At 31.2% G+C, this 22,819-nt stretch overlaps 1 protein-coding gene across 11 annotated transcripts in view; it reads left to right on the top strand.

Moving 5' to 3' along the window:
- LOC127706470 (alpha-1,3-mannosyl-glycoprotein 4-beta-N-acetylglucosaminyltransferase C-like) overlaps positions 1-19,822 on the top strand; it is an 82,111-nt gene extending 62,289 nt beyond the window's left edge. For 9 of the 11 annotated variants that reach the window (XM_052211106.1, XM_052211101.1, XM_052211102.1 and 6 more), the window contains 5 exons: positions 13,973-14,109; positions 15,474-15,502; positions 16,003-16,131; positions 17,494-17,587; positions 18,625-19,822. In XM_052211106.1, the coding sequence (XP_052067066.1) occupies positions 13,980-14,109; positions 15,474-15,502; positions 16,003-16,131; positions 17,494-17,587; positions 18,625-19,781 (1,539 nt within the window). In that variant the 5' untranslated portion in view covers positions 13,973-13,979 and the 3' untranslated portion in view covers positions 19,782-19,822. Of the gene's footprint in view, positions 1-1,360; positions 1,377-13,972; positions 14,110-15,473; positions 15,503-16,002; positions 16,132-17,493; positions 17,588-18,624 lie in introns of all 11 variants that reach the window. The other 2 variants (XM_052211110.1, XM_052211100.1) reach the window with 1 other exon arrangement.
- Positions 19,823-22,819: the final 2,997 nt, after the last annotated feature.

Below are 22,819 nucleotides of genomic sequence, written 5' to 3' on the forward strand. Positions count from 1 at the left end.
CAACTTTCCATCCAAGTTACAATTTATAAAAGTAAACCATTATAGGTCAAGGTACGGCCTTCAACACGGAGCATTGGCTCACACCGAACAGCAAGCTATAAAGGGCCCCAAAAAATTACTAGTGTAAAACCATTCAAACGGAAAAACCAACGGTCTAATCTATATAAAAACGAGAAACAAGAAACACGTATGAACTACATAAACAGACGACAACTACTGTAATCAGATTCCTGACTTAGGACAGGTGCAAACATTTGCAGCGGGATTAAACGTTTTAATGGTACCAAACCTTCTCCCTTTTCTGAAACAATAGTATTACATCACAACATAGAAAAACACACCATAAAATATCAATTGGAAGGCTTAACTCAATCAAAAAACGTAAATTAACACACAATGAACGAATAAATTTGACCTGTGACACCTGAATGCAAATACACAGTTAATAAAAAATTACAAGGGATAAATAATTAAAGTCAAAAGTAAATAAACAGGTTTAAACAAAGTTAAAGTATGATATCACTGTGAAATTTCAAACAATTTATAGAAAATCATCACTTTTGAAGAAGCCTGCGTCATATTATACACAGGTAAATGAAAACAATTGTATCTTTGATATGTTTTGTTTGTTCGTCTTTCAGTAGTTTGTTTTTGCCATAGCGCTGTCAGATTTCTTTCGGCTTATGAGTTTTGAATGCCCCCTTTGTATCTTCCGCCTCTTGTTTTTAAACATAAATCCTTTATTTAGAGTACAGATAAATTTTAATAAACAAGAGTTGTGATTAGCTTCATATGTAGAAGGCTTTTTTCATCGCCCAGTTTTAATTTCATATAATCAGAATAAGCTACAATGATTTAAAAAGAAGTCTTGTTTAACTGTAGCTGCTTTAGCTTGCTGAATGTATTCATGAATGCAAGTTTTATATATTTTGAAATCATTCACATTTAAATATGTATGACATATTTGCCTTCAATTGTAAATCAGCCTTTATTTATTTTGGGTTTTAGTGCAATTCAGTTAAATGGTATATTGTTGGACGCGTCTTGGTAACATTTCTACCGTTTACCACTTTTCATCACAATCTTGACTACAAAATTGATGTTTGAATTGTGGAAATATAATCAATTTAAAGACCAGCACAATGATTTCCTGGCAGACAGAATACATTGCAACATGATTGAAATCTGGTATTTGATAACTACATCGATGCTGAACAAATTATTCCCAACAGATTCCAAATGATACATACTCATGGTTTGTGACATTGTCGATTAATGAAGAATGAACAGGATGAAATTTAAATATTAATACAATCATAGTATATAATCGGTGTAGTAACGACTAACGCATCTTTTTCAGTGTGACTTCTCATCAGGTAGGATTTTATTTATTTCAAAAATCGTTTGATCCCTCCTCCCGTTAAAAACATTTTAGCTGAATGTTGTAGATCTATTAAAAGAAAAACATAAAGAAAATGTTTAGTTTTAAGATAGTCACTTTTTACAAAAATGACATATATTGTTACTTATTTTTTTCTGGATTCATTTTAATCTACAACTCTCATGTATAAAGTCAATTTGACCTAGCTGTTGATGTTTTAGTGAAAACAAAATGTATTGCTTGAAATTTTTTTTATCAAAATGTATAACTTTAAAGAAATCAAATATTATGATAATTATTGATAAGTTTTAATTATATGTACATGTAAAACATTAAAGTTATAATACTTTATAAATGTTATGCGTTTGAAGCTTGAGAAGGGGGAGGGTTAGGTCAAAAAAATTATTTAACTCCGCCATATATCCTTGTGCCTGTACCAAGTCAGGAATCTTGTCAGTGGTCATCTAATATCATATCTTAATGATATTATGTGGTGTATGACAGATCTATGATACTTTCTATTTAATTTATTCACAACTTTAATGGACTTGGGATAATTAACTGCTTGACTTAATGAATATACTCCTGTCTATTGCATGTTGGAGACTTGTGTTGTCCTTTGATGTCTTTTAGTTGTTGGTTTGTTGTCTCATTAACGCGGTTTGCATGTTTCCATTCATTTGTAAATAGCCCGACATTGTTTTCACTTTTTAACAGATTTAACCTGTTGTAGCATGCTTTTAATTTTTTTGGTTGTATAGCCAATTCAAATGTCCCCAGCACACATCTCAATATCGGAACGTCTGGAAGATTTCGGGTAAAGCAACTTTCATCCAGAGGGTATATACAAAAAGAAACAGTTGTTTGTTAGATGTATTCATCAATGCATGTATTCATACTTGAATGTACAATTACATTAACATTTTGACATTTTTGAATATTTAAGTACAGTCACAAGCGTTCAGTATTGGGTTTTGCTTGCTCTATGCAGTTCAAATCCACGGATTAAAATTCAAAATTACCGGATGCATATATGAATATTGGCGCTAAATAAACGAATGATTTTCAGACTGAATTAGTTTATTCTGAAGAAAAAACAAGTTGCTTTCTTTAAAAAAAAGAAAAGCAATACGTGAACCTAAGACCGCTGACTGGTCACCAAACGATCGTTGCTGAATTTTTGTTTGCATTTGAATTGAAATAATTGACTGTGAATAGAAGGAGATAATGATGAAGTTAAACTGCCTTTATTAAAAATATGATATGTAATAGTGTGTACATTCTTGCAAAAGTCAACTGAAAGTAATTTTGGATAGGTGTGAATAGAAAAGTGTATATACAGCTACTATTTGAATATAATTTTAAAGCTCGACTATTTCATTTATTACTTGGAATTGTACATCATTTTTTTTATAATCCTATTGCAAATCCCAGTTTCTACAAACCGGATGTATAATGCAAATTGCACAAACCAATTGCGAGCAGTGCCACTCAATTTGCTTTATAATCTGGATGCATTTATTTTATCTATCATATCTTTATATTTTGTTTCCTGCATGGATGCCTTCATATTCTCAACTCGTTATTTAAGTTGTCTGTACTCATGGTAGATGTTGTACGGATAAATTTAAAGTCAATTTTCCATGTGAAGTGAAACCCTGTGGCATGCAACTTATAAGAAGATTTTATAATTTTTTCCTGAGAGTAACACACCAGCTTCATTTGGACCTCTTATATAGAGACTAACTTTGGTCTCATAAAACATCTCAAATTTTAAGGATTTCCTGATTTTACTTAAATCAATCCAAATATTTTACAGGGAAACTTGGTTTTGAAGAATATCTTATTTTCAGAAGTTTTATGAGTACCTGAATATACTCTCAAAAGAACCAATTTATATAAAAAGACATGTAGATATAAAAAAAAATACCAGGATTAACATGTTGTACGCCAGACGCGAGTTAAGTCTACAAAGAATCATCAGTGACGCTCGAATAAAAATAGTTAAAAAGGCCAAATAAAGTACGAAGTTAAGTAATCAATTCCTTGGGTAGAAAATCCTTTGCATTTCTAAAATGTCAAAATTTATAAAAGGATAGTGACTCCAAAAAGAAAACAAAAGAGAAACAGCTAGAGGTCAGAATACCGTAAGCAATGATGACCGTGTTTGAAAGTCACATGGTAAGCTCTTATTGCCGTTTCCTGAATTTAGATAAGAAAAACGAAAATTCGCATTCGCGAGTGAAATTAATATTTATACATGGACGTGGTATTTTTGCGCAAGAAATAGTTAATAGAAAGCATACGCACTGATACTCTGGATAAGAATACGCATTACATATATTAATCTAATAGTTGAATTCGGATGTCAAACTACCTACCTCAAGTGTTTTGACTCCGGATTCATTGACATTTTATCCGGAATTTTTGTGAACGTAAACCGATAGTGTGCGTGTGAACAGGGTGATGTATAATGTAAATGAATCAAGACGTGTTTAGGATAGCTGACCAACACAATGAATACAATTTTCAAAACCGTACCATAGTACAAATATCTAGATGCTATAAGGTTGAACTAATAAAAGAAAAAAAAAAGAAAAAAAAATAATTAACATTATGATCATAGTAATTAAATTTTGTTATGATTATTGTAAAATATTAATTACGTTTTTTGTGAGATGCAAGGATTTAAAATCCTTGTGAATTGAAACCACGCAAGTATTTTTTTCATTTACGATCGTTTAAAATTTAGACATTTAGTTAACTTTGGGTACGCATCCCTGCTCATTGGTGCTCATACGTTACATATAATTTTCATAAATGTAATGACTGATCAAACCTGTGAGATATAATGCACGTATACATTACAATCTTAATTATATTCTATAATCATGAATATTCTCTTAGTCTGGTAGTATCTTTTAATGAAATTAGATGTTTTTTTACAGAAAAATCCTTTTGTTTGATTATCATTCTGCTTTCCGACCACTGTGTTTCCGACCTTAGATAAATATTTTTAACAGAAATATCGTTTTCTTAATTTTCTTCATTCTTTCCGACATTTTCTCATGCTATGATTGAAATACTAAATATCAAATGATAAACATTCAGAAATAATCAGTTTATTCTGGGTCATTGTACATCAATAAACTATTCCCAGGTTTATCAAATACAACACACACAACGCGTAGAATTACCATCTCAAAGCATGAATTATATAATTGCGTTATCATTATACTTGATATTTAATAAACATTCACATTATTAAAAACATATATGTTTTGTCAAAAGGCAAATAGGTTCTAATATTTAAACGATTTTTTGACTGCAACTAAGTCTTTGTTGAAAAATACAATGACACGTGGTAGCCTAGCCATAGAGGAACCGTATCAAAGACGTAGATAACTACCTTTATAAATGATCGAAAACTTTCGCAATTATATAATTCATGCTTTGAGACTGTCCCTGTACTCGTTGTGTGTGTAGTATTAATAAACCTGGGAATACGGTAGTTTATTGACATACAATACCCAGAATAAACTGATTATTTCTGAACGTTTAACATTTGATGTTTAGTTTTTCAATCATAGCATGAGAAAATGTCGGAAAGCATGAAGAAAATTAGGAAAACGATATTTCTGTTAAAAATAATTATATAAGGTCGGATACCCAGTGGTCGGAGATCAGAAAGATAATCAAACAAAAAAAATATATATAATTTCATTAATAAATACTACCAAACTAAGAGAATATTCATTGTTATATTAAACTGAGACTGAATTTATACCTAATAATTGTAGAATATAATCAAAATTGTAATTGTATACGTGCATTATCTCCCACATGTTTAATCAGTCATTAATAAAGGCACATTTATGAAAATTATTTGCAAAGTATGAGCACCAATGAGCAGGGATGCGTACTCAAAATTAGCTAAATATCTAAATTTTAAATGGTCGTGAATGAAAAAATACTTGCGTGTTTTCAATTCACAAGGATTTTAAATCCTTGCATCTCATAAAAAACGTAATTAATGTTTTACAAAATAAATCATAACAAAATTAATTACTATCATAATGTCAATTATTTTATACTGTTTTAGTAGGGATTTATAAGTCACTGCTTATATTTTGTATAGCAACATATGCATAATCTTTAAAAAGAGATTCATTTGATAAATAAAATGTCCATCCGTAAATACTTGACATTTGTGTTTATTAATATTATATTTAAGCTATTTTCGGAAAAAAAGTTCACAAACAGGAATGTATGTTTATTATAAAATTTCAATTCTTTTTTTTTTCTTTTTCTTTTTCTTTCTTTTATTAGATCAACCTTATAACATCTAAATTATTTTTATGATACGGTTTTGAAAATTGTATTCAGTGTGTGTTGACCAGCTATACTACACGTCTTGATTCATTCACATTATACACCCTGTTCATACGCACTATATCGGTTTGCGTTCAAAAAAATTCCAGATAAAATGTCAATGAATCCGGAGTCAAAACACTTGAGGTAGGTAGTTTGACATCCGAATTCAACATGTTCAACTATAAGTTTAATATATGTGATGACGCAAACGTGTTAGGGTCTACTCGAATGGTGTGATAATTTAATTGTTTTGGTTTCTGTAGTACCACCAATGTTTTCGATCAATTTTTTTTATTGAAAAAACACATCTGTTATGTGATATGATCAATTTATTAAAGTTGTTTTCCTCGAAAAAGACACGCCAAATATCAATTTACTCATACATTTTCGCAATGTCTTTATGTAAATACAATTTTTGTTTATGTTTGTTTGTTTTGTTCCTTTTTTTTCATTGTCGAGTACAAATTTGATTAATTATAGAATCGTGTATATATGGTGTATTATTACACATACTTGTTCATTTACATGTCATCAAATATGGCTATTACCTTTTAAAGATCCTACATACAAATCAATAGAAGATGTGCTTATCATAGACAATGGGTAATGATTTAATTCAATACATGATCTCAATAGGCACATTTTATTATAAGTGTTATTCAGTTCTGAAAAAGACAATGTTGTATTATATGAAAACATATTCGCTGTTTTCACAGTTTGTTCAATTTGTTTTATATAGTGTTAAAATAAGTTTAGGTTATCTCTATAAGTTTGCTTTTTGTAATTTTTGCGTAGATATTAGTTTTACCTTTATCATGTTAGTTTTGAAACTGCTTTGTAATGATGTAGCTTAAAATCCCGGACCCTATGAAAACGAAATTTCGATATTTCATTTGAATGCCAGAAGTGTCCGAACAAAACTTGAATACATTGAAACTCTAGCCTTAGGCTCTTCCATAGTTTGTATCACAGAAGGTCATCTTGATGAAAATATTTTTAGTCAAGATATACATATAGATGGGTACCATCAGGAATTATATAGAAATGATCGGAACTGCTTTGGCGGAGGTGTTTTGGTTTATGTATCTGAAATACTAAAAACTAAGAGACGATTCGATTTAGAATTTGAAAATGGTGAACTAATATGGCTAGAAATTGATTTTCCTCAACACAAAATTTTACTTTATCGATCACCAGGTTCAAGTCATCCCTTCTGGCAAAATTTTAAACATTCAATAGAACAAGCATATAATTATACAACTAAAATTGTAATTACAGGTGATTTGAATGTTTATTTATTTACTGAACACAATCATGTTTTAAATGATCTAATGAATATTTTTTGTTTAAAAAATGTTGTAAAAGAAGCGACCAGATTTGATCAAAGATCTGGAAGAGCTACTTTATTGGATCCAATTTTAATTTCTGAAGATTGTTGTGCTACCTTTACTGACGTTATTGATATAAATAGAGAAATGAGTGATCATAATGCTACCAATGTATATTTAAAAAATCCGAATTTTAGCGAAAAAATTTTTACACGAACTATTTGGTTATATAAACATGCATATTTTACTAGATTTAATAATGATATTCAGAATTTTGATTGGCAAACTTCTTTGACTGCTTTTGAGGACGACGTAGACAGAATGGCAGTTTTTTCACAGAAAAGTATATAGAAATGGCTAAAAATTCTATACCTACTAAAACCGTCACTATTCGATCATCAGATAAACCGTGGTTTAACTCGGAAATTCGAAAAGAGATTAGACTACGTGATAGACTTCATAAAAAATTACGAAAATTGAGAACTGTGCAAAATACTAAAAAATTCAAAGTTCAACGTAACAAAGTAAATAACATGATTATTTATGCAAAGGAACAGTTCTATTTAAACGCTAATGGTCTTTTATATGAAAAGTCAAACACAAACCCGAAAGCATTCTGGTCTCTCGTTAAAAAAGGTATGGGTAATTGTCGTTCCACGTCGATTCCTCCATCATTAAATCCAAATAGTAATGAAATTTCTGTTGGTGAAAAAGAAAAAGCAGATTTGCTTAACTCATATTTTTGTAATATTTCTTCATCTTCGGATGATGGAGTTTAACCTCCAGATTTACCACTTCGTACCCAACATAGCTTAGATATTAATGAAATAACGGAGGATGAGATTAAAGACGTACTCAAATCTTTGGAAATTGGTAAAGCATCCGGTGAATATTGTATTAGTCATCAAATGCTAAAATATACTGCTAATAGTGTATGTGTACCTTTATCATATATATTTGAGTGTTCAATGAGAACTTCAAAATTTCAAAGTTGCTAATGTTTTAGCTTTTTTCAAAAAAGGGGATAAATCGATGGTTTCAAACTATCGTCCTATTGCATTGTTAAGCTGTGTGGGTAAAGTTTTTGAAAGGATAGTTTATAAACATATTTTTAATTTCATTTTTGAACACAAGCTATTGTACAAATTCCTGTCAGGTTTCGTTTCTGGTTATTCAACATTTCATCAAATGATTGAGATTTATCACAGAATTTGTTTAGCTATGGAAGCTAAAGAAATCATTTGTATGATTTTTTGTGATATCTCGAAGGCTTTTGACCGACTTTGGCATAATGGTCTATTAGCAAAAATAAAAACTTATGGCATACTGGGCAAATTATTGCGTTGGATTGAAAGTTATTTAAGTAATATGAAACAGAAAGTGCTTCTTAAAAATTCAGAATCCACATTTGGAACATTAAAAGCAGGTGTGCCCCAAGGCTCAGTACTTGAGCCCTTATTATTTCTTATGTTTATAAATGACATAGCAGATGAAATTCAATGTTTAGTTAGACTTTTTGCCGATGATAGTTCACTTATGTATTCTTCGAATAATGCTATAGATATAGAAGGGAGATTAAATACGGATCTAGAAACATAAAATAATTAGTCAAAACAATGGCTTGTAGATTTTAATCCTCAAAAAACAGAATATATGGTTTTTAATTTCCGTAAGGATTTCCAGCCTATTAATTTGAAATTCAATGGACCATTATTAAAAAAGTTGATGACCACAAACATTTGGGTGTTACTTTTTCTAATTATTGCAAGTGGTCAGTACATATAGATAATATTTGCTATAGTGCCACTAAACAGATTTTTGTTCTCAGAAAATTGAAATATATTTTTAACAGAAACAATCTTAATAAGATATATCTTGCATAATTACTTCCACTTTTAGAAAATGCATTCGAGCTATGGGATGGATGCTGTGTTAGAGATTCTGAAAAAATTGAGCGCTTGCAGTTTGAGGCAGCCAGAATTATTACTGGACTTCCGCAATTTGCAAGTAAAGAGTCCCTACTTTTTGAAACTGGATGGGAAACTTTGAATTCTAGAAGAAATAGACGTAAATTATGTTTATTTCATAAAATACACAACAATAATGTTCCAGAATACCTTATGGATTGTATCTCGGATTATACAGATGATAATTATTATAATACTAAAAACCGTTCTCACTATAGAGAACCGAGATGTAGATTGGACATATTTTTTAAATCTTTTTTCCCTTCTTTAATTCGAGCATGGAATTTATTTCCGTTAGATATTAAATCCATTCAATCATCTCCAAATTTCAAAAACACAATCCGGCGAAATGATATTTCATTTTTAGTACCTAAATATTATTTCATTAGAAACAGGATGGAAAATATACTGCATACAAAATTACGACACAGATGTAGTCCGTTAAAAGCTGATTTATACAGAGTTTATTTAGTAAATGACCCAAGTTGTGAATGTGGGTGTCCATTAAAAGATTCGATTCTTTTTTTCTTAGAATGTCCACTCTACATACATTTAAGAAATCAGCTCTTTGAAAACATTCAACACTTAGTTGCTATTTCCATAGAACATATTTTATTTGGAACAGAAGAAATTAGTGTTGAACAAAACACAATCCTTTTCAGAAATATACATAGTTATATACGCCATACAAAAAGATTCTTTGATTAATATTGCTATATCTTAAAGTGTACTCGTATCCAACTGTTACTGTTTAAACATACCATATTTATTGTATATATTTTTCATATTGTACTGAAATATATAATTGCTGTCATCTTGAAATTTTGTATATTGTACTTATTTGGAAAGGATTATTTTAAGTTGTTATAACTTGTATCCAATCCTATTGTATATTTAGACAATAAAATATGTTTAAACTAGACGCAAATGCGTATTCTTATCCAGACGCGGTAGTAAGAGCTTGACATGTGATTTTCAAGCACGATCATCATTGCTTACGGTATTCTGACCTCTAGCTGTTTCTCTTTTGTTTTCTTTTTTGAAGTAACTGTCCTTTTATCAATTTTGACATTTTCGAAATGCCAAGGATTTTCTACCTAAGGAATAGATTACTTAACTTCGTACTTTATTTGGCTTTTATTAAACTATTTTCATTCGCGCGTCACTGGTGATTCTTTGTGGACTTAACTCCCGCTGGCGTACAACATATTAATCCTGGTATCTTTTCATATCTACATGTCTTTTTATATAAATTGGTTCTTTTGAAAGTATGTTTATGTATTCATAAAACTTCTGAAAATAAGATATTCTTCAAAACCAAGTTTCCCTGTAGAATATTTGGATTGATTTAAGAAAATCAGGAAATCCTTAAAATTTGAGATGTTTTATGAGACAAAAATAAGTCTCTATATAAGAGGTCCAAATGAAGCTGGTGTGTTACTTTCAAGAAATATATATACGAAACATTCTTTAAAGTTGCAAGCCACAGGGTTTCACTTCACATGGAAAATTTATCTATACAATATCTACCATGAGTACAGACAAATTCAATAACGAGTTTACAATATGAAGGAAGCTCAATATAAAGATATGATAGATAAAGTAAATGCATCCAGATTATAAAGCAAACTCAGTGCTTAAATTTATATTGTAATTGGTTTGTGCAATTTGCATTATACATCCGGTTTGTACAAACTGGGATTTGCAATAGGTTTATGAGTACAATCCCAAGTAACAAATGAAATAGTCGATTTTTAAAATGTATATTCAAATAGTAGCTGTATATATACACATTTCTATTCACAACTATCCAACATCAATTTCAACTGACTTGTGCAAGAATGTACATACTAATACAGATTTTTAATAAAGGTAGTTTAACTTCATCATTATATTCTTCTATTCACATTCAATTATTTCAATTCAAATGGAAACACAAATTCAGCAACAATCTTTTGGTGACCAGTCAGCGGTCTTAGGTTCACGTATTGCCTTTCTTTTTTTAAAGAAAGAAACTTGTTTTATCACGGGTGGATTGATCAGTATGAGGTATTTGTCCGCTACGTAACTATGATATCTTCGTGTTCATTTTTGATTTTTTTTGTATTCTTCATGGGTGCCATTATGTTGTGAAAAACTCTACATATGACGAACGCCTACATTAATCGGGGTATCTATAAGTGGTGCTTTCTACTAGAATAAACTTGACCGTTCAGAAAATTTACTGGTAACTGCATGCACGGTTGCCTATAATTGCTTACATCCACTTCATTTGAATTTTTGTGGATAGTTGTCTCATTGGCAATCATACCAAATCTCCTGATTTTTATATGTATGTTAAACGATGACACATGACTATATCGAATCAATTTTCTGGTATACAAAGTACATCATATTCAGTTTAACAATCGTACTAGGTGAATTCTCTCAGTGAACTCATAATTAATTCATTCATTGTTCAGCTCTGGTAAATATATAAGCAATTATGAAAAGTATATTCAATCGTCTGAACACAATCAACACGGTCCACTTATCAATTATTTAATCATAAAAATGCAACTATTTTGCTTCTTTTTTTGTCCACAGAAGTAATATAATAAATGTATTATAGAGATAAGAATGTGAAAGCATTTAGTAGTTTAAATAAAAAAAATGCCGATTCAATAACATCGGTGGTGCCTGTTATTTTTCTTATCAACATTTTGCTGTCACTTAATTCTTGAAACTACATATATGTTATATAAGTAAACTAACTAAAATGATTGAATTTTTTTTTAATTTAAAGATTCTGGATATCTATAAAATCTCTCAACTAATATTGTTAAAAGCAAAGCAACTTAAATACACAAAAGGGGTGATTAATAAACAAAAAACGGTTGTATAAAGAAGGGAGAAATTTTTAACAAAACGAATTTCCATCGAACCGGTATTGATATAAAGTACTCCAGAAGGATGAGCAGACTGAGTATGCTTTACATCTGACACACGTCGTTTTCCTCAGTGGTCAAATGTAACAATGGGTCAATCTGTGATGGTCAGTATCGGCAGGAATGCGTGAATCCCTCTGTAATAATTGTCGACAAATTTACCTAATGCCTATCGACCAACACGTGCTAATTTCAAAGATACGATTTGATTGGTTTATTTATTCAATAGTGCCAAAAGCCTATACATGTGTGACTGTAAAATGAAACACAAATAATAATATAAATTCATATAACAACCCGAGAACATATTTAAGAATTGAATGCTTTTTTGTCATTTTATTGGGGTGTAAAAATGTTGACCGAAGCACATTTTTATGAAGCGCCTAAAAATTTATAAAAAGAAGCATTCAATTCTTTTAATTTCATTTTTCTGCTACAACCATGAAATTAAGAGTTATATCAAGCTTTCCGTAAGTTTTTCTATGCCTTGTTTTAACATTGTCGTGGATAACACGTGCAGTCATAGCCATTGTATTTATTGATATGGAAATAAAATTTGATGTTCGAGTGCCTCGCGATTGTTGTCAGTCAATCAATATGAATTATAATGAAACATATAATTTAATTATACACGTATAAAACCTAGTTTAGTGCGTTGAATACAGGTTTTAGAATAACCTTCACCAAGTTATCTCGAGACAAAAAGGTACAGACCCAAAACACATCGACTGTATGGGATCAAATACAGTCTCGCTATTACAGTCGTGGGTTTTGTTATGAATTCTTTTCAGGCGATTACTATCTCTTCTGTTTTTAATCAAAATGTCAAGTTCGGTGTCCCAAAACTTACGATACCGATTTGATTTGTTTACTCTTTCGATAGAAAATTCAGCAGCATCAAGTACGGACTTTTCCCCAGTGATCTCAAATTGTATTGATATTCGAAGGCATTCTCATAGTGTGCTCAGGTGCCCTAAATTTAGTTTTTAAGGTTGTTTGAAAAGTATTCCAATTAGTATTTTCATTTATTTTTCAAATAAAAGCCGATTTTTTAGGTTCGTTTTTTATTTTCCGCGTGTTTGTATTTATTTCGGTTCGTATTATGACATGATCACTATGTAGATCAAACAAACCTGTTAGTTTGCGGATAAGGGCCTCAGAAAGAAGGACGCAGTCGATTGTGGACCTTTGATTATTTAGAATACTTGTATAATGTCCTTCAAAAACAGAGAGGCAATTTAGAGCATTTAAGTCACTCGCATCTATGATGATAATTCACACATGATATTAAAGTTTGTAGCGTGACACTTTTCAAAACATTTTCCCGTTAAAGTCACCTTAAGTAAAATTTCATAACCAGAATGGATTTTCAAGTAGTTTATACATGATCATATCGGTTGGTTACCGATCGATTCCATCATTTGGAAAATATGCAATTCCAATAGCTGTTTTTGTAGTCTAGATAGAACCCGCAAACGTTCATGTTTATCAAGAAGTTTACCAAGTTAAGAAGGACAGGAAGTTCTGGTTTTAAACAAAGACCCATACCCCCTTTATCTTAACCTGATGACCTGCATTTTCCGAACCATGTATACTCATGGTCAAGGTTAGCGGGTCTATCATTTGATTTTAAAAAGGTTTCGATCATGCCAAATATACTTACGATATGATTAAGACACTGCGGATGTTTAAAAATCTATTTTAGAAATAGATTAAACTTTGGACCTACCATTTTGTCAACGTTTAGGTTTACGTTTTCCTTTTTACAGACATTTGCTTCACTAGAGCTATCGCCATTTACGGCGCTCGCTTCTTGGCCGAGAACCTAATGCATATTACAGGACTTAGCCTTATGGCTTTTACCATTACACTTGTGACAAGTGACAGGTGCCCCATGACGACATACAGCGGAAGTATGATTCCGCTCACCACAATACAAACATAATGTACCGTTGTTGAACATGTTGTAAACGCTATTTTTTCAATTTATTGCAGACACAAAATGCGAATACTGCCTCGTGGTAGACGAAAAGAAACTGTAATCCTATTTTTGGGTACATGTAGTGTATTGGGATTTATGAAACTAAACAGTGTTATAGATGCATACCCACGTACATCAATACACATTGAAGGTCAGTATATTATTCATAAAATAAAAAAGTCGGTGCTAATGATATAATTTGTATATGTTTAAACAGTCTTTAATTGTTGTTTATGTTTGTCATTCCTCTTTAACTGCTGGCTAATCCTCGTGAGCTGTTTATTATTCATCTGTTGGTTATTCCTCTTTATCTGTTGATTATATCTCGTTAGTTGTTGATTATTCCTCTTTAGCTGTTGATTATTCCTTTTTAGCTGTTGTTTATTCCTCTTTATCTGTTGGTTATTCCTCTTTAGCTGTTGATTATTCCTTTTTAGCTTTTGGTTATTCCTCTTTAACTATTGGTTATTCCTCTTTAGCTGTTGATTATTCCTTTTTAGCTGTTGATTATTCCTTTTTAGCTGTTGATTATTCCTATTTAACTGTTAGCTATTCTTCTTTAACTGTTGTTTATTCTTCTTTAGTTGTTGTTCATTCCTCTTTATCTGTTGATTATTCCTCTTTAGCTGTTGATTATTCCTTTTTAGCTGTTGATTATTCCTCTTTAACTATTTGTTATTCCTCTTTAACTGCTGATTATTCCTTTTTAACTACTGGTTATTCCTCTTTAGCAGAAAGTTGATGAACCAGGGTTATATCAAAGAACGTCTCTTCTTTTTTCTTAAAAAAAGTTCAATGGTAGATACTAAGACCTTGTTCGGTAGATACCAATACCTTGTTGATAAATATTCCGTATCAACTTCACAAATAATACATGAAGTATAGATTCTAGGTAATGACGTTGTTTATCATCTTAATTACGTTTTTTATTGTTCTCTTATTTGTCTTTGTAAATGATTAACCTTTCTGTTTAGTCCATTTTTGGTAATATTCTTTTGTATTTTTGTCTTTCATTTTTGTCTATATGCCATTTTGTTTTTCTTTGTTGACATATTTGTGTGTTTTATAGTGATTATTATATATAAAGATTATAACAATGTTGACTGCTGTACTCCTATTTTTGACATTTTTACCTATTATGTCTGTTTGTTTTGTTCACATATTGTTGTCAATATAATGGAATTGTATGCGACTGTCATACCAGTGAGAGGTTCAGCTAGCTATTAAACCAGGTTTAATCCACCATTTCCTTCATAAGGAAAGGCCTGTACCAAGTCAGGAATATGTCAGCTGTTTTCCATTCGTTTGATGTGTTTGAGTTTTTGATTTTGCCATTTAATAAAGGGCTTACCGTTTTGAATTTTCCCTGGAGTTCGGTATTTTTTCAATTTTACTTTTCTCTTTAAAACCCATCGTATTTGATACGTAGAAATACACCGCATACAATTCTAAAAATTAACCCCTATCTCCAATACCATTAACTAAAAATTATATGTTTAAACTTGTTCTTTTCAGGTGCAGGTAATGCAGTCTTATTGAATAAGGTACAAATTAAATCACAAAATTTAGAAAACTTCTATATTCACCATAATTATGTAATAAACACCTAAATTTTTGCTTCTATATTCTTGTTTCGGGGAAATACTTCTGATTCGTGTCAAGTTTGAACTTGACGTGGAACCCAGCATTGTCTGTAAACATCAAATGATTTAATTGATACATGTAATGTATTAAGACATTGAGAAGAACCATCAGTTGAATTTATTTTCTTTATTATTAAGGGGCATTTACTGAAAATATTATAATATAAAAAATCAAATCCGAAATAGATCAACCATTACATGATAACATGACTGATATGACGAGAAAGCTTAACTAATCAGTGGCATACAGACGTATAAATATACGGATGAACAAGCTTAGGGGAAAACTTTATGTCTTACACCACTCGGCAACAGCTTCAAAAAGATAAATATTTCAAACTATTTACTTTGAAATAAATATGAAATGTGTCGAATGTTAAAATGATATTGTTTTGTTTCAGAATTACACAGCTATAATGATTCAAAACAGTACTAAAAGAATAAAAACAAGTGTAAATGTAACCAGTGAAAGTACATCAAGCAATTCACTGTTACAATTGGTTACAAAATCGGCTCATTCTGAAACATTGGTAATGTATACAAGTTTTGAACATAATTGTCACATTTCCTTAATTTGATAAGTTGCAAATTACACTTTAATGTATAACTTCGCCATACTTTGAATGAGCCAAATGCATATTTTCATCTTCATTAATTTCTAATCATATATTCTAACTATCTATTAATTTCTAGTCATATATTCCAACTATCTATTATTAATGTATTGAATTAATTATATCACAAATAATTCTTATTGTAATATGTCATGTTTTACAAGAATGAACTAATGCATCAGCTTGCATAAAATAGTAATATACTGACGGACTTTAAAAACGCAACACACATTTTGATGATTTGATTTTGTTTAACCAAATCATGATTACTCTTTATATAATTGCTATGCATGCTTACCACACATCTTTTTGTTTAGAAAATTCACATTACTGGATTATTGAACATACCGGATTATTGATGGCGCACGAATTTCTAAAAGCGAAATTTGAAACCCATGCATGATTTTTTATAGTTTTTTTTCTTTGTGAATAAACTCATCATAGATACCAGAATTTAAATTTTGTATTTACGCCAGACGCGCGTTTCGTCTACAAAAGACTCATCAGTGAACCATTTCTTTGAATCCATACCACACTTAAATCAGTAAAAACATGTTTCATTTCCATATTGCGGGGACTCAGCAATGAAAATCTAAATCATGCCATTACAATGTTGCGGACAGGAATAAGGCAACTTGCCGTTGCTAGACAATGTCACGTCAGAACCTCCTCTTACAGTCTTCACACCAACGGTACAGACAGACGGGATATGTTAATGACCAGCCATGATCAGATCAACCTGAAGTGACAACGCCACGTCATTAGTTCATTACGCAGCTCCATTTGCGAGACAGGTTTACTACTGCAACGTAAATACAATTAAAGCCTACAGTTTAAACCACATAATTGCCAAATCTGACTGTAATTGGTGGGACAGGGGCAAAATCAAAAGTGACAAAACAAAACTTAAAACATGCCCAATAGAACTGGTTGACTTTTCTGTCAATCATTTAGGTGTTGGTACCAAGCAGTCATTGGCTTCGACGAGGCCACATCCATTAATAAGGAGAAACCCAGAGTTCGAGTGCATACTATATGATTTGAACATTAAACGTGACGTAATCAATCAAACTTTCGAACTGCAAACTTTATTTAAACAATGAAGTAATGAATGAAGTTTATGTTAGTATATTTATTTTATAAGTTTTACTTTTTTCAAAAAGAAAATAAAAAAATAATCTAGTCTTGCGTTTTTAAAGTCCGTTAGTATAAGAGAAATAAGAGAAGATAGTACAAGACACGTTGTTTTATTTTTCATATCATTTAAAATCTTGACAGAAATCAAGTATAAAGTCTCCGGGATCCACAGAGTTCACATTAAATTTCAGTGTAAGTGCAGCATTGCAGTATGGTCATTTCAGACCACAAAAAGGTATGTAATTAAGTTTTGTATTCTTAGGCGTCCTGAATATGATCTGACTATTTGTTCAAACAACTTTTCATTTCAAAGAATAATGTTTATTAATCGAGTTTTGTTAATCTTTTTCTATATCCTTTTGAAAGAAACTAGATACTATATTTTAAAATGACACACTGAAAAGATTACATAATTTATGACATTCTTCCCAATGTATATAAAAACCATCAAATTATAAGCCATGATGCAAATAACATATCCTATTGTGTCGGAACAATAATTTTGAATATTACAGTATGGCAGTCTATACAAAATAACGACAAAAAAGAACACGGCAATTTCGTATCGTACTCCATTAAGGGAAATAATTATCATATGATTTAAAATTATGACTGAACATGCTCGTTAGGACCCAACCTTCATTTAACATTAGAAAAAGACAGAAGAACATGAATAGAACAAATTAAGGACTGGTTGGCACTTTTGACAACTTCTAAAGAAATAAAAAAAAAATGAATGTTCCTACCTAAGAGAACTTGCAGTTTATAAAAGCTTGTTCAAAATCCCTATTTCAGCTGATAAATGGACCAATCGAGCATTTTTAAAGATAAAATTATTTTACCTCTGAAAGCTTTGATTAATCCATTTTGACCGCTACCTAATCATTGCTTGGTCTTTGGTTTTCTATGTTGTGTTTTGTGTTTTGTGTTCTGTTGTTTGTCTCTTGGTCTTTTTCGTTTTTAGCCATGAGGTTGTCAGAATGCTTTCGACTTATGAGTTTGAATATCTTTTGGTATTTTTCGCCTCTCTTTTTTAATGATATATAATATCTTTCTTATGCTTGTATTGAGTGTTCAATGTGAATCAATATTTAAACATTATCGGAGTAATCAGTATCAATACAATTGATGAATGGAAAGTTATTTGCTAAGCTCAACCATTATTTAATACTACCATGGTTCAACCTAAATTTCTAGTTTTTATCTGACCCCCTTCATAGATTATTATTAGTTTGTGGCATGAAACCATTGATCATTTGAACTCTTTTGTAGGTTTTCTAACGATTGGGATCCCATCGATAAAACGAGAGAGGTTTAACTACATCCATAAAACAATCGACTCATTATTAGCAAACTCGTCACCTGAGGATAAGGAAACGGTTACTATAGTGATAATGTTTAACGATGATGATGCTGACTGGAACAATGAACGAGCATTAAACGTTTCAGAAACGTATGACGAATATATACAATCTGGACATATTCAAGTAATAACTTTACCGCCACAATTATATCCGGATTTCAATCTTATCCCAAGGACGTATAACGATAGTGTCGAACGATTAACGTGGAGAAGTAAACAAAATATTCACTATGCATTTTTATTCAAATATTGTCATAATATCTCAGACTTTTATATGCATTTAGAAGATGATGTTGTTGCAGCTAAAAATTATATTCAAGACGTTAGGAAATATAAACGAATTTTTATGAACAATTGGTTTTTAATTCGATTTTCAAATATGGGATTTATTGGAGTATTTTTTAAATCATCTAACTTATTGACAATTTCTGATTTCTTTCTGTTGTTTTATGCCGTACAACCTTGTGACTTTTTAATGAACATTATTGCAAAAATAAAACTACAGGAAAAAGAAATACGATTTCGTCCAAGTTTGTTTCAACATCATGGTATAATCTCATCTCTAAAGAATAAAAAACAGCTCATAGTAGACCGTTATTTCAAAGGAACAAAAATTATACGACGCAAAAAATATTACAATCTGAATCCACCAGCGGAGGTGGACACGACTATGGTTGTATACGAAGAATACACAGCCGATCAAGCTTATTTTATAAATGATAAATACTTTTGGGCAATAAGCCCTCAAAAAGGACAAACATATACAGTTGTATTGAAGGAGCAACAAACTTTAAAAGCTCTCGTTATCGTTGGAGCCTTTCCAACAAAAAAGACAGACTATATTGAAAATGGGGAAGTGCAAATATCCTCATCCCAACATTGCTCCGATTGGATAAAACTTGGAGAGTTAACTAAAGGCTCGTTTGATACTGCAAAAGTCAAGAATCCAGACATTGCAATTTTATTGAGAAACATAACTTGTATTCAAATCGAGGTAACAAAATCACAGAGTAATTGGGCCATTATTAGTGAATTAGTCTTGAAACTAGATGAAGAAAAGACTTAGTTATCAATAAAAAAAAAACATTGTTTTCATTTTTTAGAACATTTTAGATGTCAATATTTCAGTTTTATGAAAATGCATACCCCAATTTAAATATAGAAATAAAAAGATGTGGTATGATTGCCAAATGAGACAACTATCCACCAGAGACCAATTAGCTAAACCAATATTGTAGAGCAAGCTATAAAAGGCCCCGAAATGACAAAATGTGTTTTAGTCATATAGTTCATAAGAGGTCTGCAAAATTATGCTTTAGAGATGTATGCTTTTGGGAATGTTGCATTATTGTGGAAGAGAAGAAATTGCTTTAAGCAGTTTTATGTTACATGTTTCCGCAGTTAATGGTACTTATCGACCCGAACTTTCTTTGCAAAGCTTTATTTATATATTGTTTATCGCTTACATAGTCGAATTTTTGTTGGTATTGCAAAAGTAAAAAATCCTCTTGATTTTATCCATTTTTATTGTTTTTATAAAATAAAATGTGGGATGATTACAAATGAAACAACTTACCACCAGAGACCAGTAATGTTTTGCTACCATGTATAAGCTTATGCTAGTGATTTCTGATTATGTTATGAATTTTTAATTTACTGTTACCTAAGGACATTATTCTCATCTTACGTATGTATGTGCTTACGTGGCATTTCATTGTGCTGTATATATTTTAATCAATGGATCGTTTTATTTGATGTTTATGTGTGCTTATTTTTTTTTTACCTTTGCTGGTTTGATGTTTTGTATATATGTTTTAATCGGTGCTTAAAGCTTTCTTAAGCATGGAATAACTTGACGGGTGATGCTTTCTTAGCAAGAATGATAAACGGTTTCAACCGTTTTAACTTTTTTTTATTCGAGCGTGACTGATGAGTCTTTTGTAAACGAAACGCGCGTCTAGCGCAAATACAAAATTTCAATCCTGGTATCTATTATGGGTTTATTCACTTATTTATGAAATCATGCGATTGTTGACTGCTGTATCCTTTTTTTTTTGACATTCTTACCTTTTATAAAATTGAGAATGGAAATGGGGAATATGTCAAAGAGACAACAACCCGACCAAAGAGCAGACAACAGCCGAAGGCCACCAATGGGTCTTCAATGCAGCGACAAATCCCGCACCCGGAGGTGGTCCTCAGCTGGCCCTTGAATAGAATTGTGTGCTAGTTCAGTGAAAATGGACGTCACACTAAACTCCAAAACATATAAATGAACTAAAATTAAAAAAAACCATACAAGATTAACAATGGCCAGAGGCTCCTGACTTGGGACAGGCGCAAAAATATGGCGGGGTTAAACATGTTTTGTGAGATCTCAACCCTCCCCCTATACCTCTAGCCAATGTAGAATAAAGAAACTGTTTGTTTTGTTCACATATTGTTGTCAATATAATGGAATTGTATGCGACTGTCATACAAGTGAGAGGTTTAGCTAGCTATACAACCAGGTTTAATCCACCATTTTCTACATAAGGAAATGCCTGTACCAAGTCAGGAATATGACAGTTGTTTTCCATTCGTTTGATGTGTTTGAGCTTTTGATTTTGCCATCTGATAAGGACTTTTCTATTTGAATTTTCCTTGGAGTTCGGTACTTTTTAAAACGGTTTTTGTTTGTTACCTTGATAAGCATGTTAAATGCAAATCACTGGTTGCATTCTGTATGTTGTAGTGTTGTCACGGAAATGAAGTTCCAAATGTAAGAAATATTCTTTAATGTTATTTTTCACTAGATGCAATATTACAATATTGTTTCTGACGGAATAAAGGTATATACTATGTGTTCCAACAGGAACATTCATAAAAGCATTGTTTATACATTGTGTAACAAAGTGTCTAGAGGAACTTCTGTTAGGATGAACACATATACAGGACTCTATACGTTGACGGTATTTCCCTGCAACGTTTGAATTAATTTGAAATAAAATGACTTCCATATAAGGAAGAGGTTTGATGCACTGAAAAACTGATTGAAACAATAAAGTCAAATCGTTCCATTTAGTTTGCCCTTTTTATACTTTATGTGCCTCCCACAGTTTTAACTTTTACAAATGTGTTTTGGTATGTGGACTTTTGATGTTTGAACTCACATATATTCAAAATTTAATGATATAGAACTTAACAAGTAACAGTTACTTTTTTCTTCGTAATAGAGAAAACATCTATCTAAAGGTAACCTACATATAAATTAACAACACAATCCTATTAAAATTTTATACTTAGAATTTACTAAGTATAATGTGTATTTATTTTCAAAGACTACATTTTCTGTTCTTAATAAAACATATGAGGCCAAAGGTCAAAGATAAAAAGATTAAACATGAAACTAAAGTGATTGTCATTTACTTATTTAACATGGAGTTTTGCATACCTGCATTTTTGAAACCTTGTACATATTTTACACATTATATATAGGGACATTTGTGAATAAATAGTGGCAGTTTTCAACATACTTCTATTCTAAGCGGTTTTGTATGTCAATTCATTGTAAATGAAATCTGATTGATTTTTTTACACATTAACAGCCCAAGAAAGCTAAACTGTGGATTGAAAGAAGACGTTTTGTCTCTGATGGATAGTTGTCTCATTGTTTTGTCATACAAAAACTCCTTACTTATTGTTATTTTTTTTTCAATAAATGAAATGAAATTGAATGCAATGGACTGGGATCAGAAAGGGGACCACGGGAAATATAGTATATGGATAGTCTTGTAGGTTCGGAAAATTTAGCCTCAGGGTCGACCAAAATGATCCACACTCACATCGCAGATTTTGCGTTTGATAAGTCCTCCATAACTGTAGGCCATTCTTGTGCTGAGGGGGATCGGGTCACCCTGAGAGAAACACATTTTGGTTTTATTAACCGGATTTCCGAAGGAAAAATCGGTAATTGATTTGGTGATGTACGGCGGGCGGGCGGGCATCCGGGCGGGCGACTGCCAAACAGTGTCCGTGCATTTACTCACGAACCGTTCAACCAAAGCTTTTCAAATTTTAATATGTTGCTACTGATGACAAAATGGAGGTCAAGTTCAATATTGA

Source organism: Mytilus californianus, unplaced genomic scaffold (genome assembly GCF_021869535.1).
Source record: "Mytilus californianus isolate M0D057914Y unplaced genomic scaffold, xbMytCali1.0.p SCAF_6, whole genome shotgun sequence".
Lineage (NCBI taxonomy): Eukaryota > Metazoa > Mollusca > Bivalvia > Mytilida > Mytilidae > Mytilus > Mytilus californianus.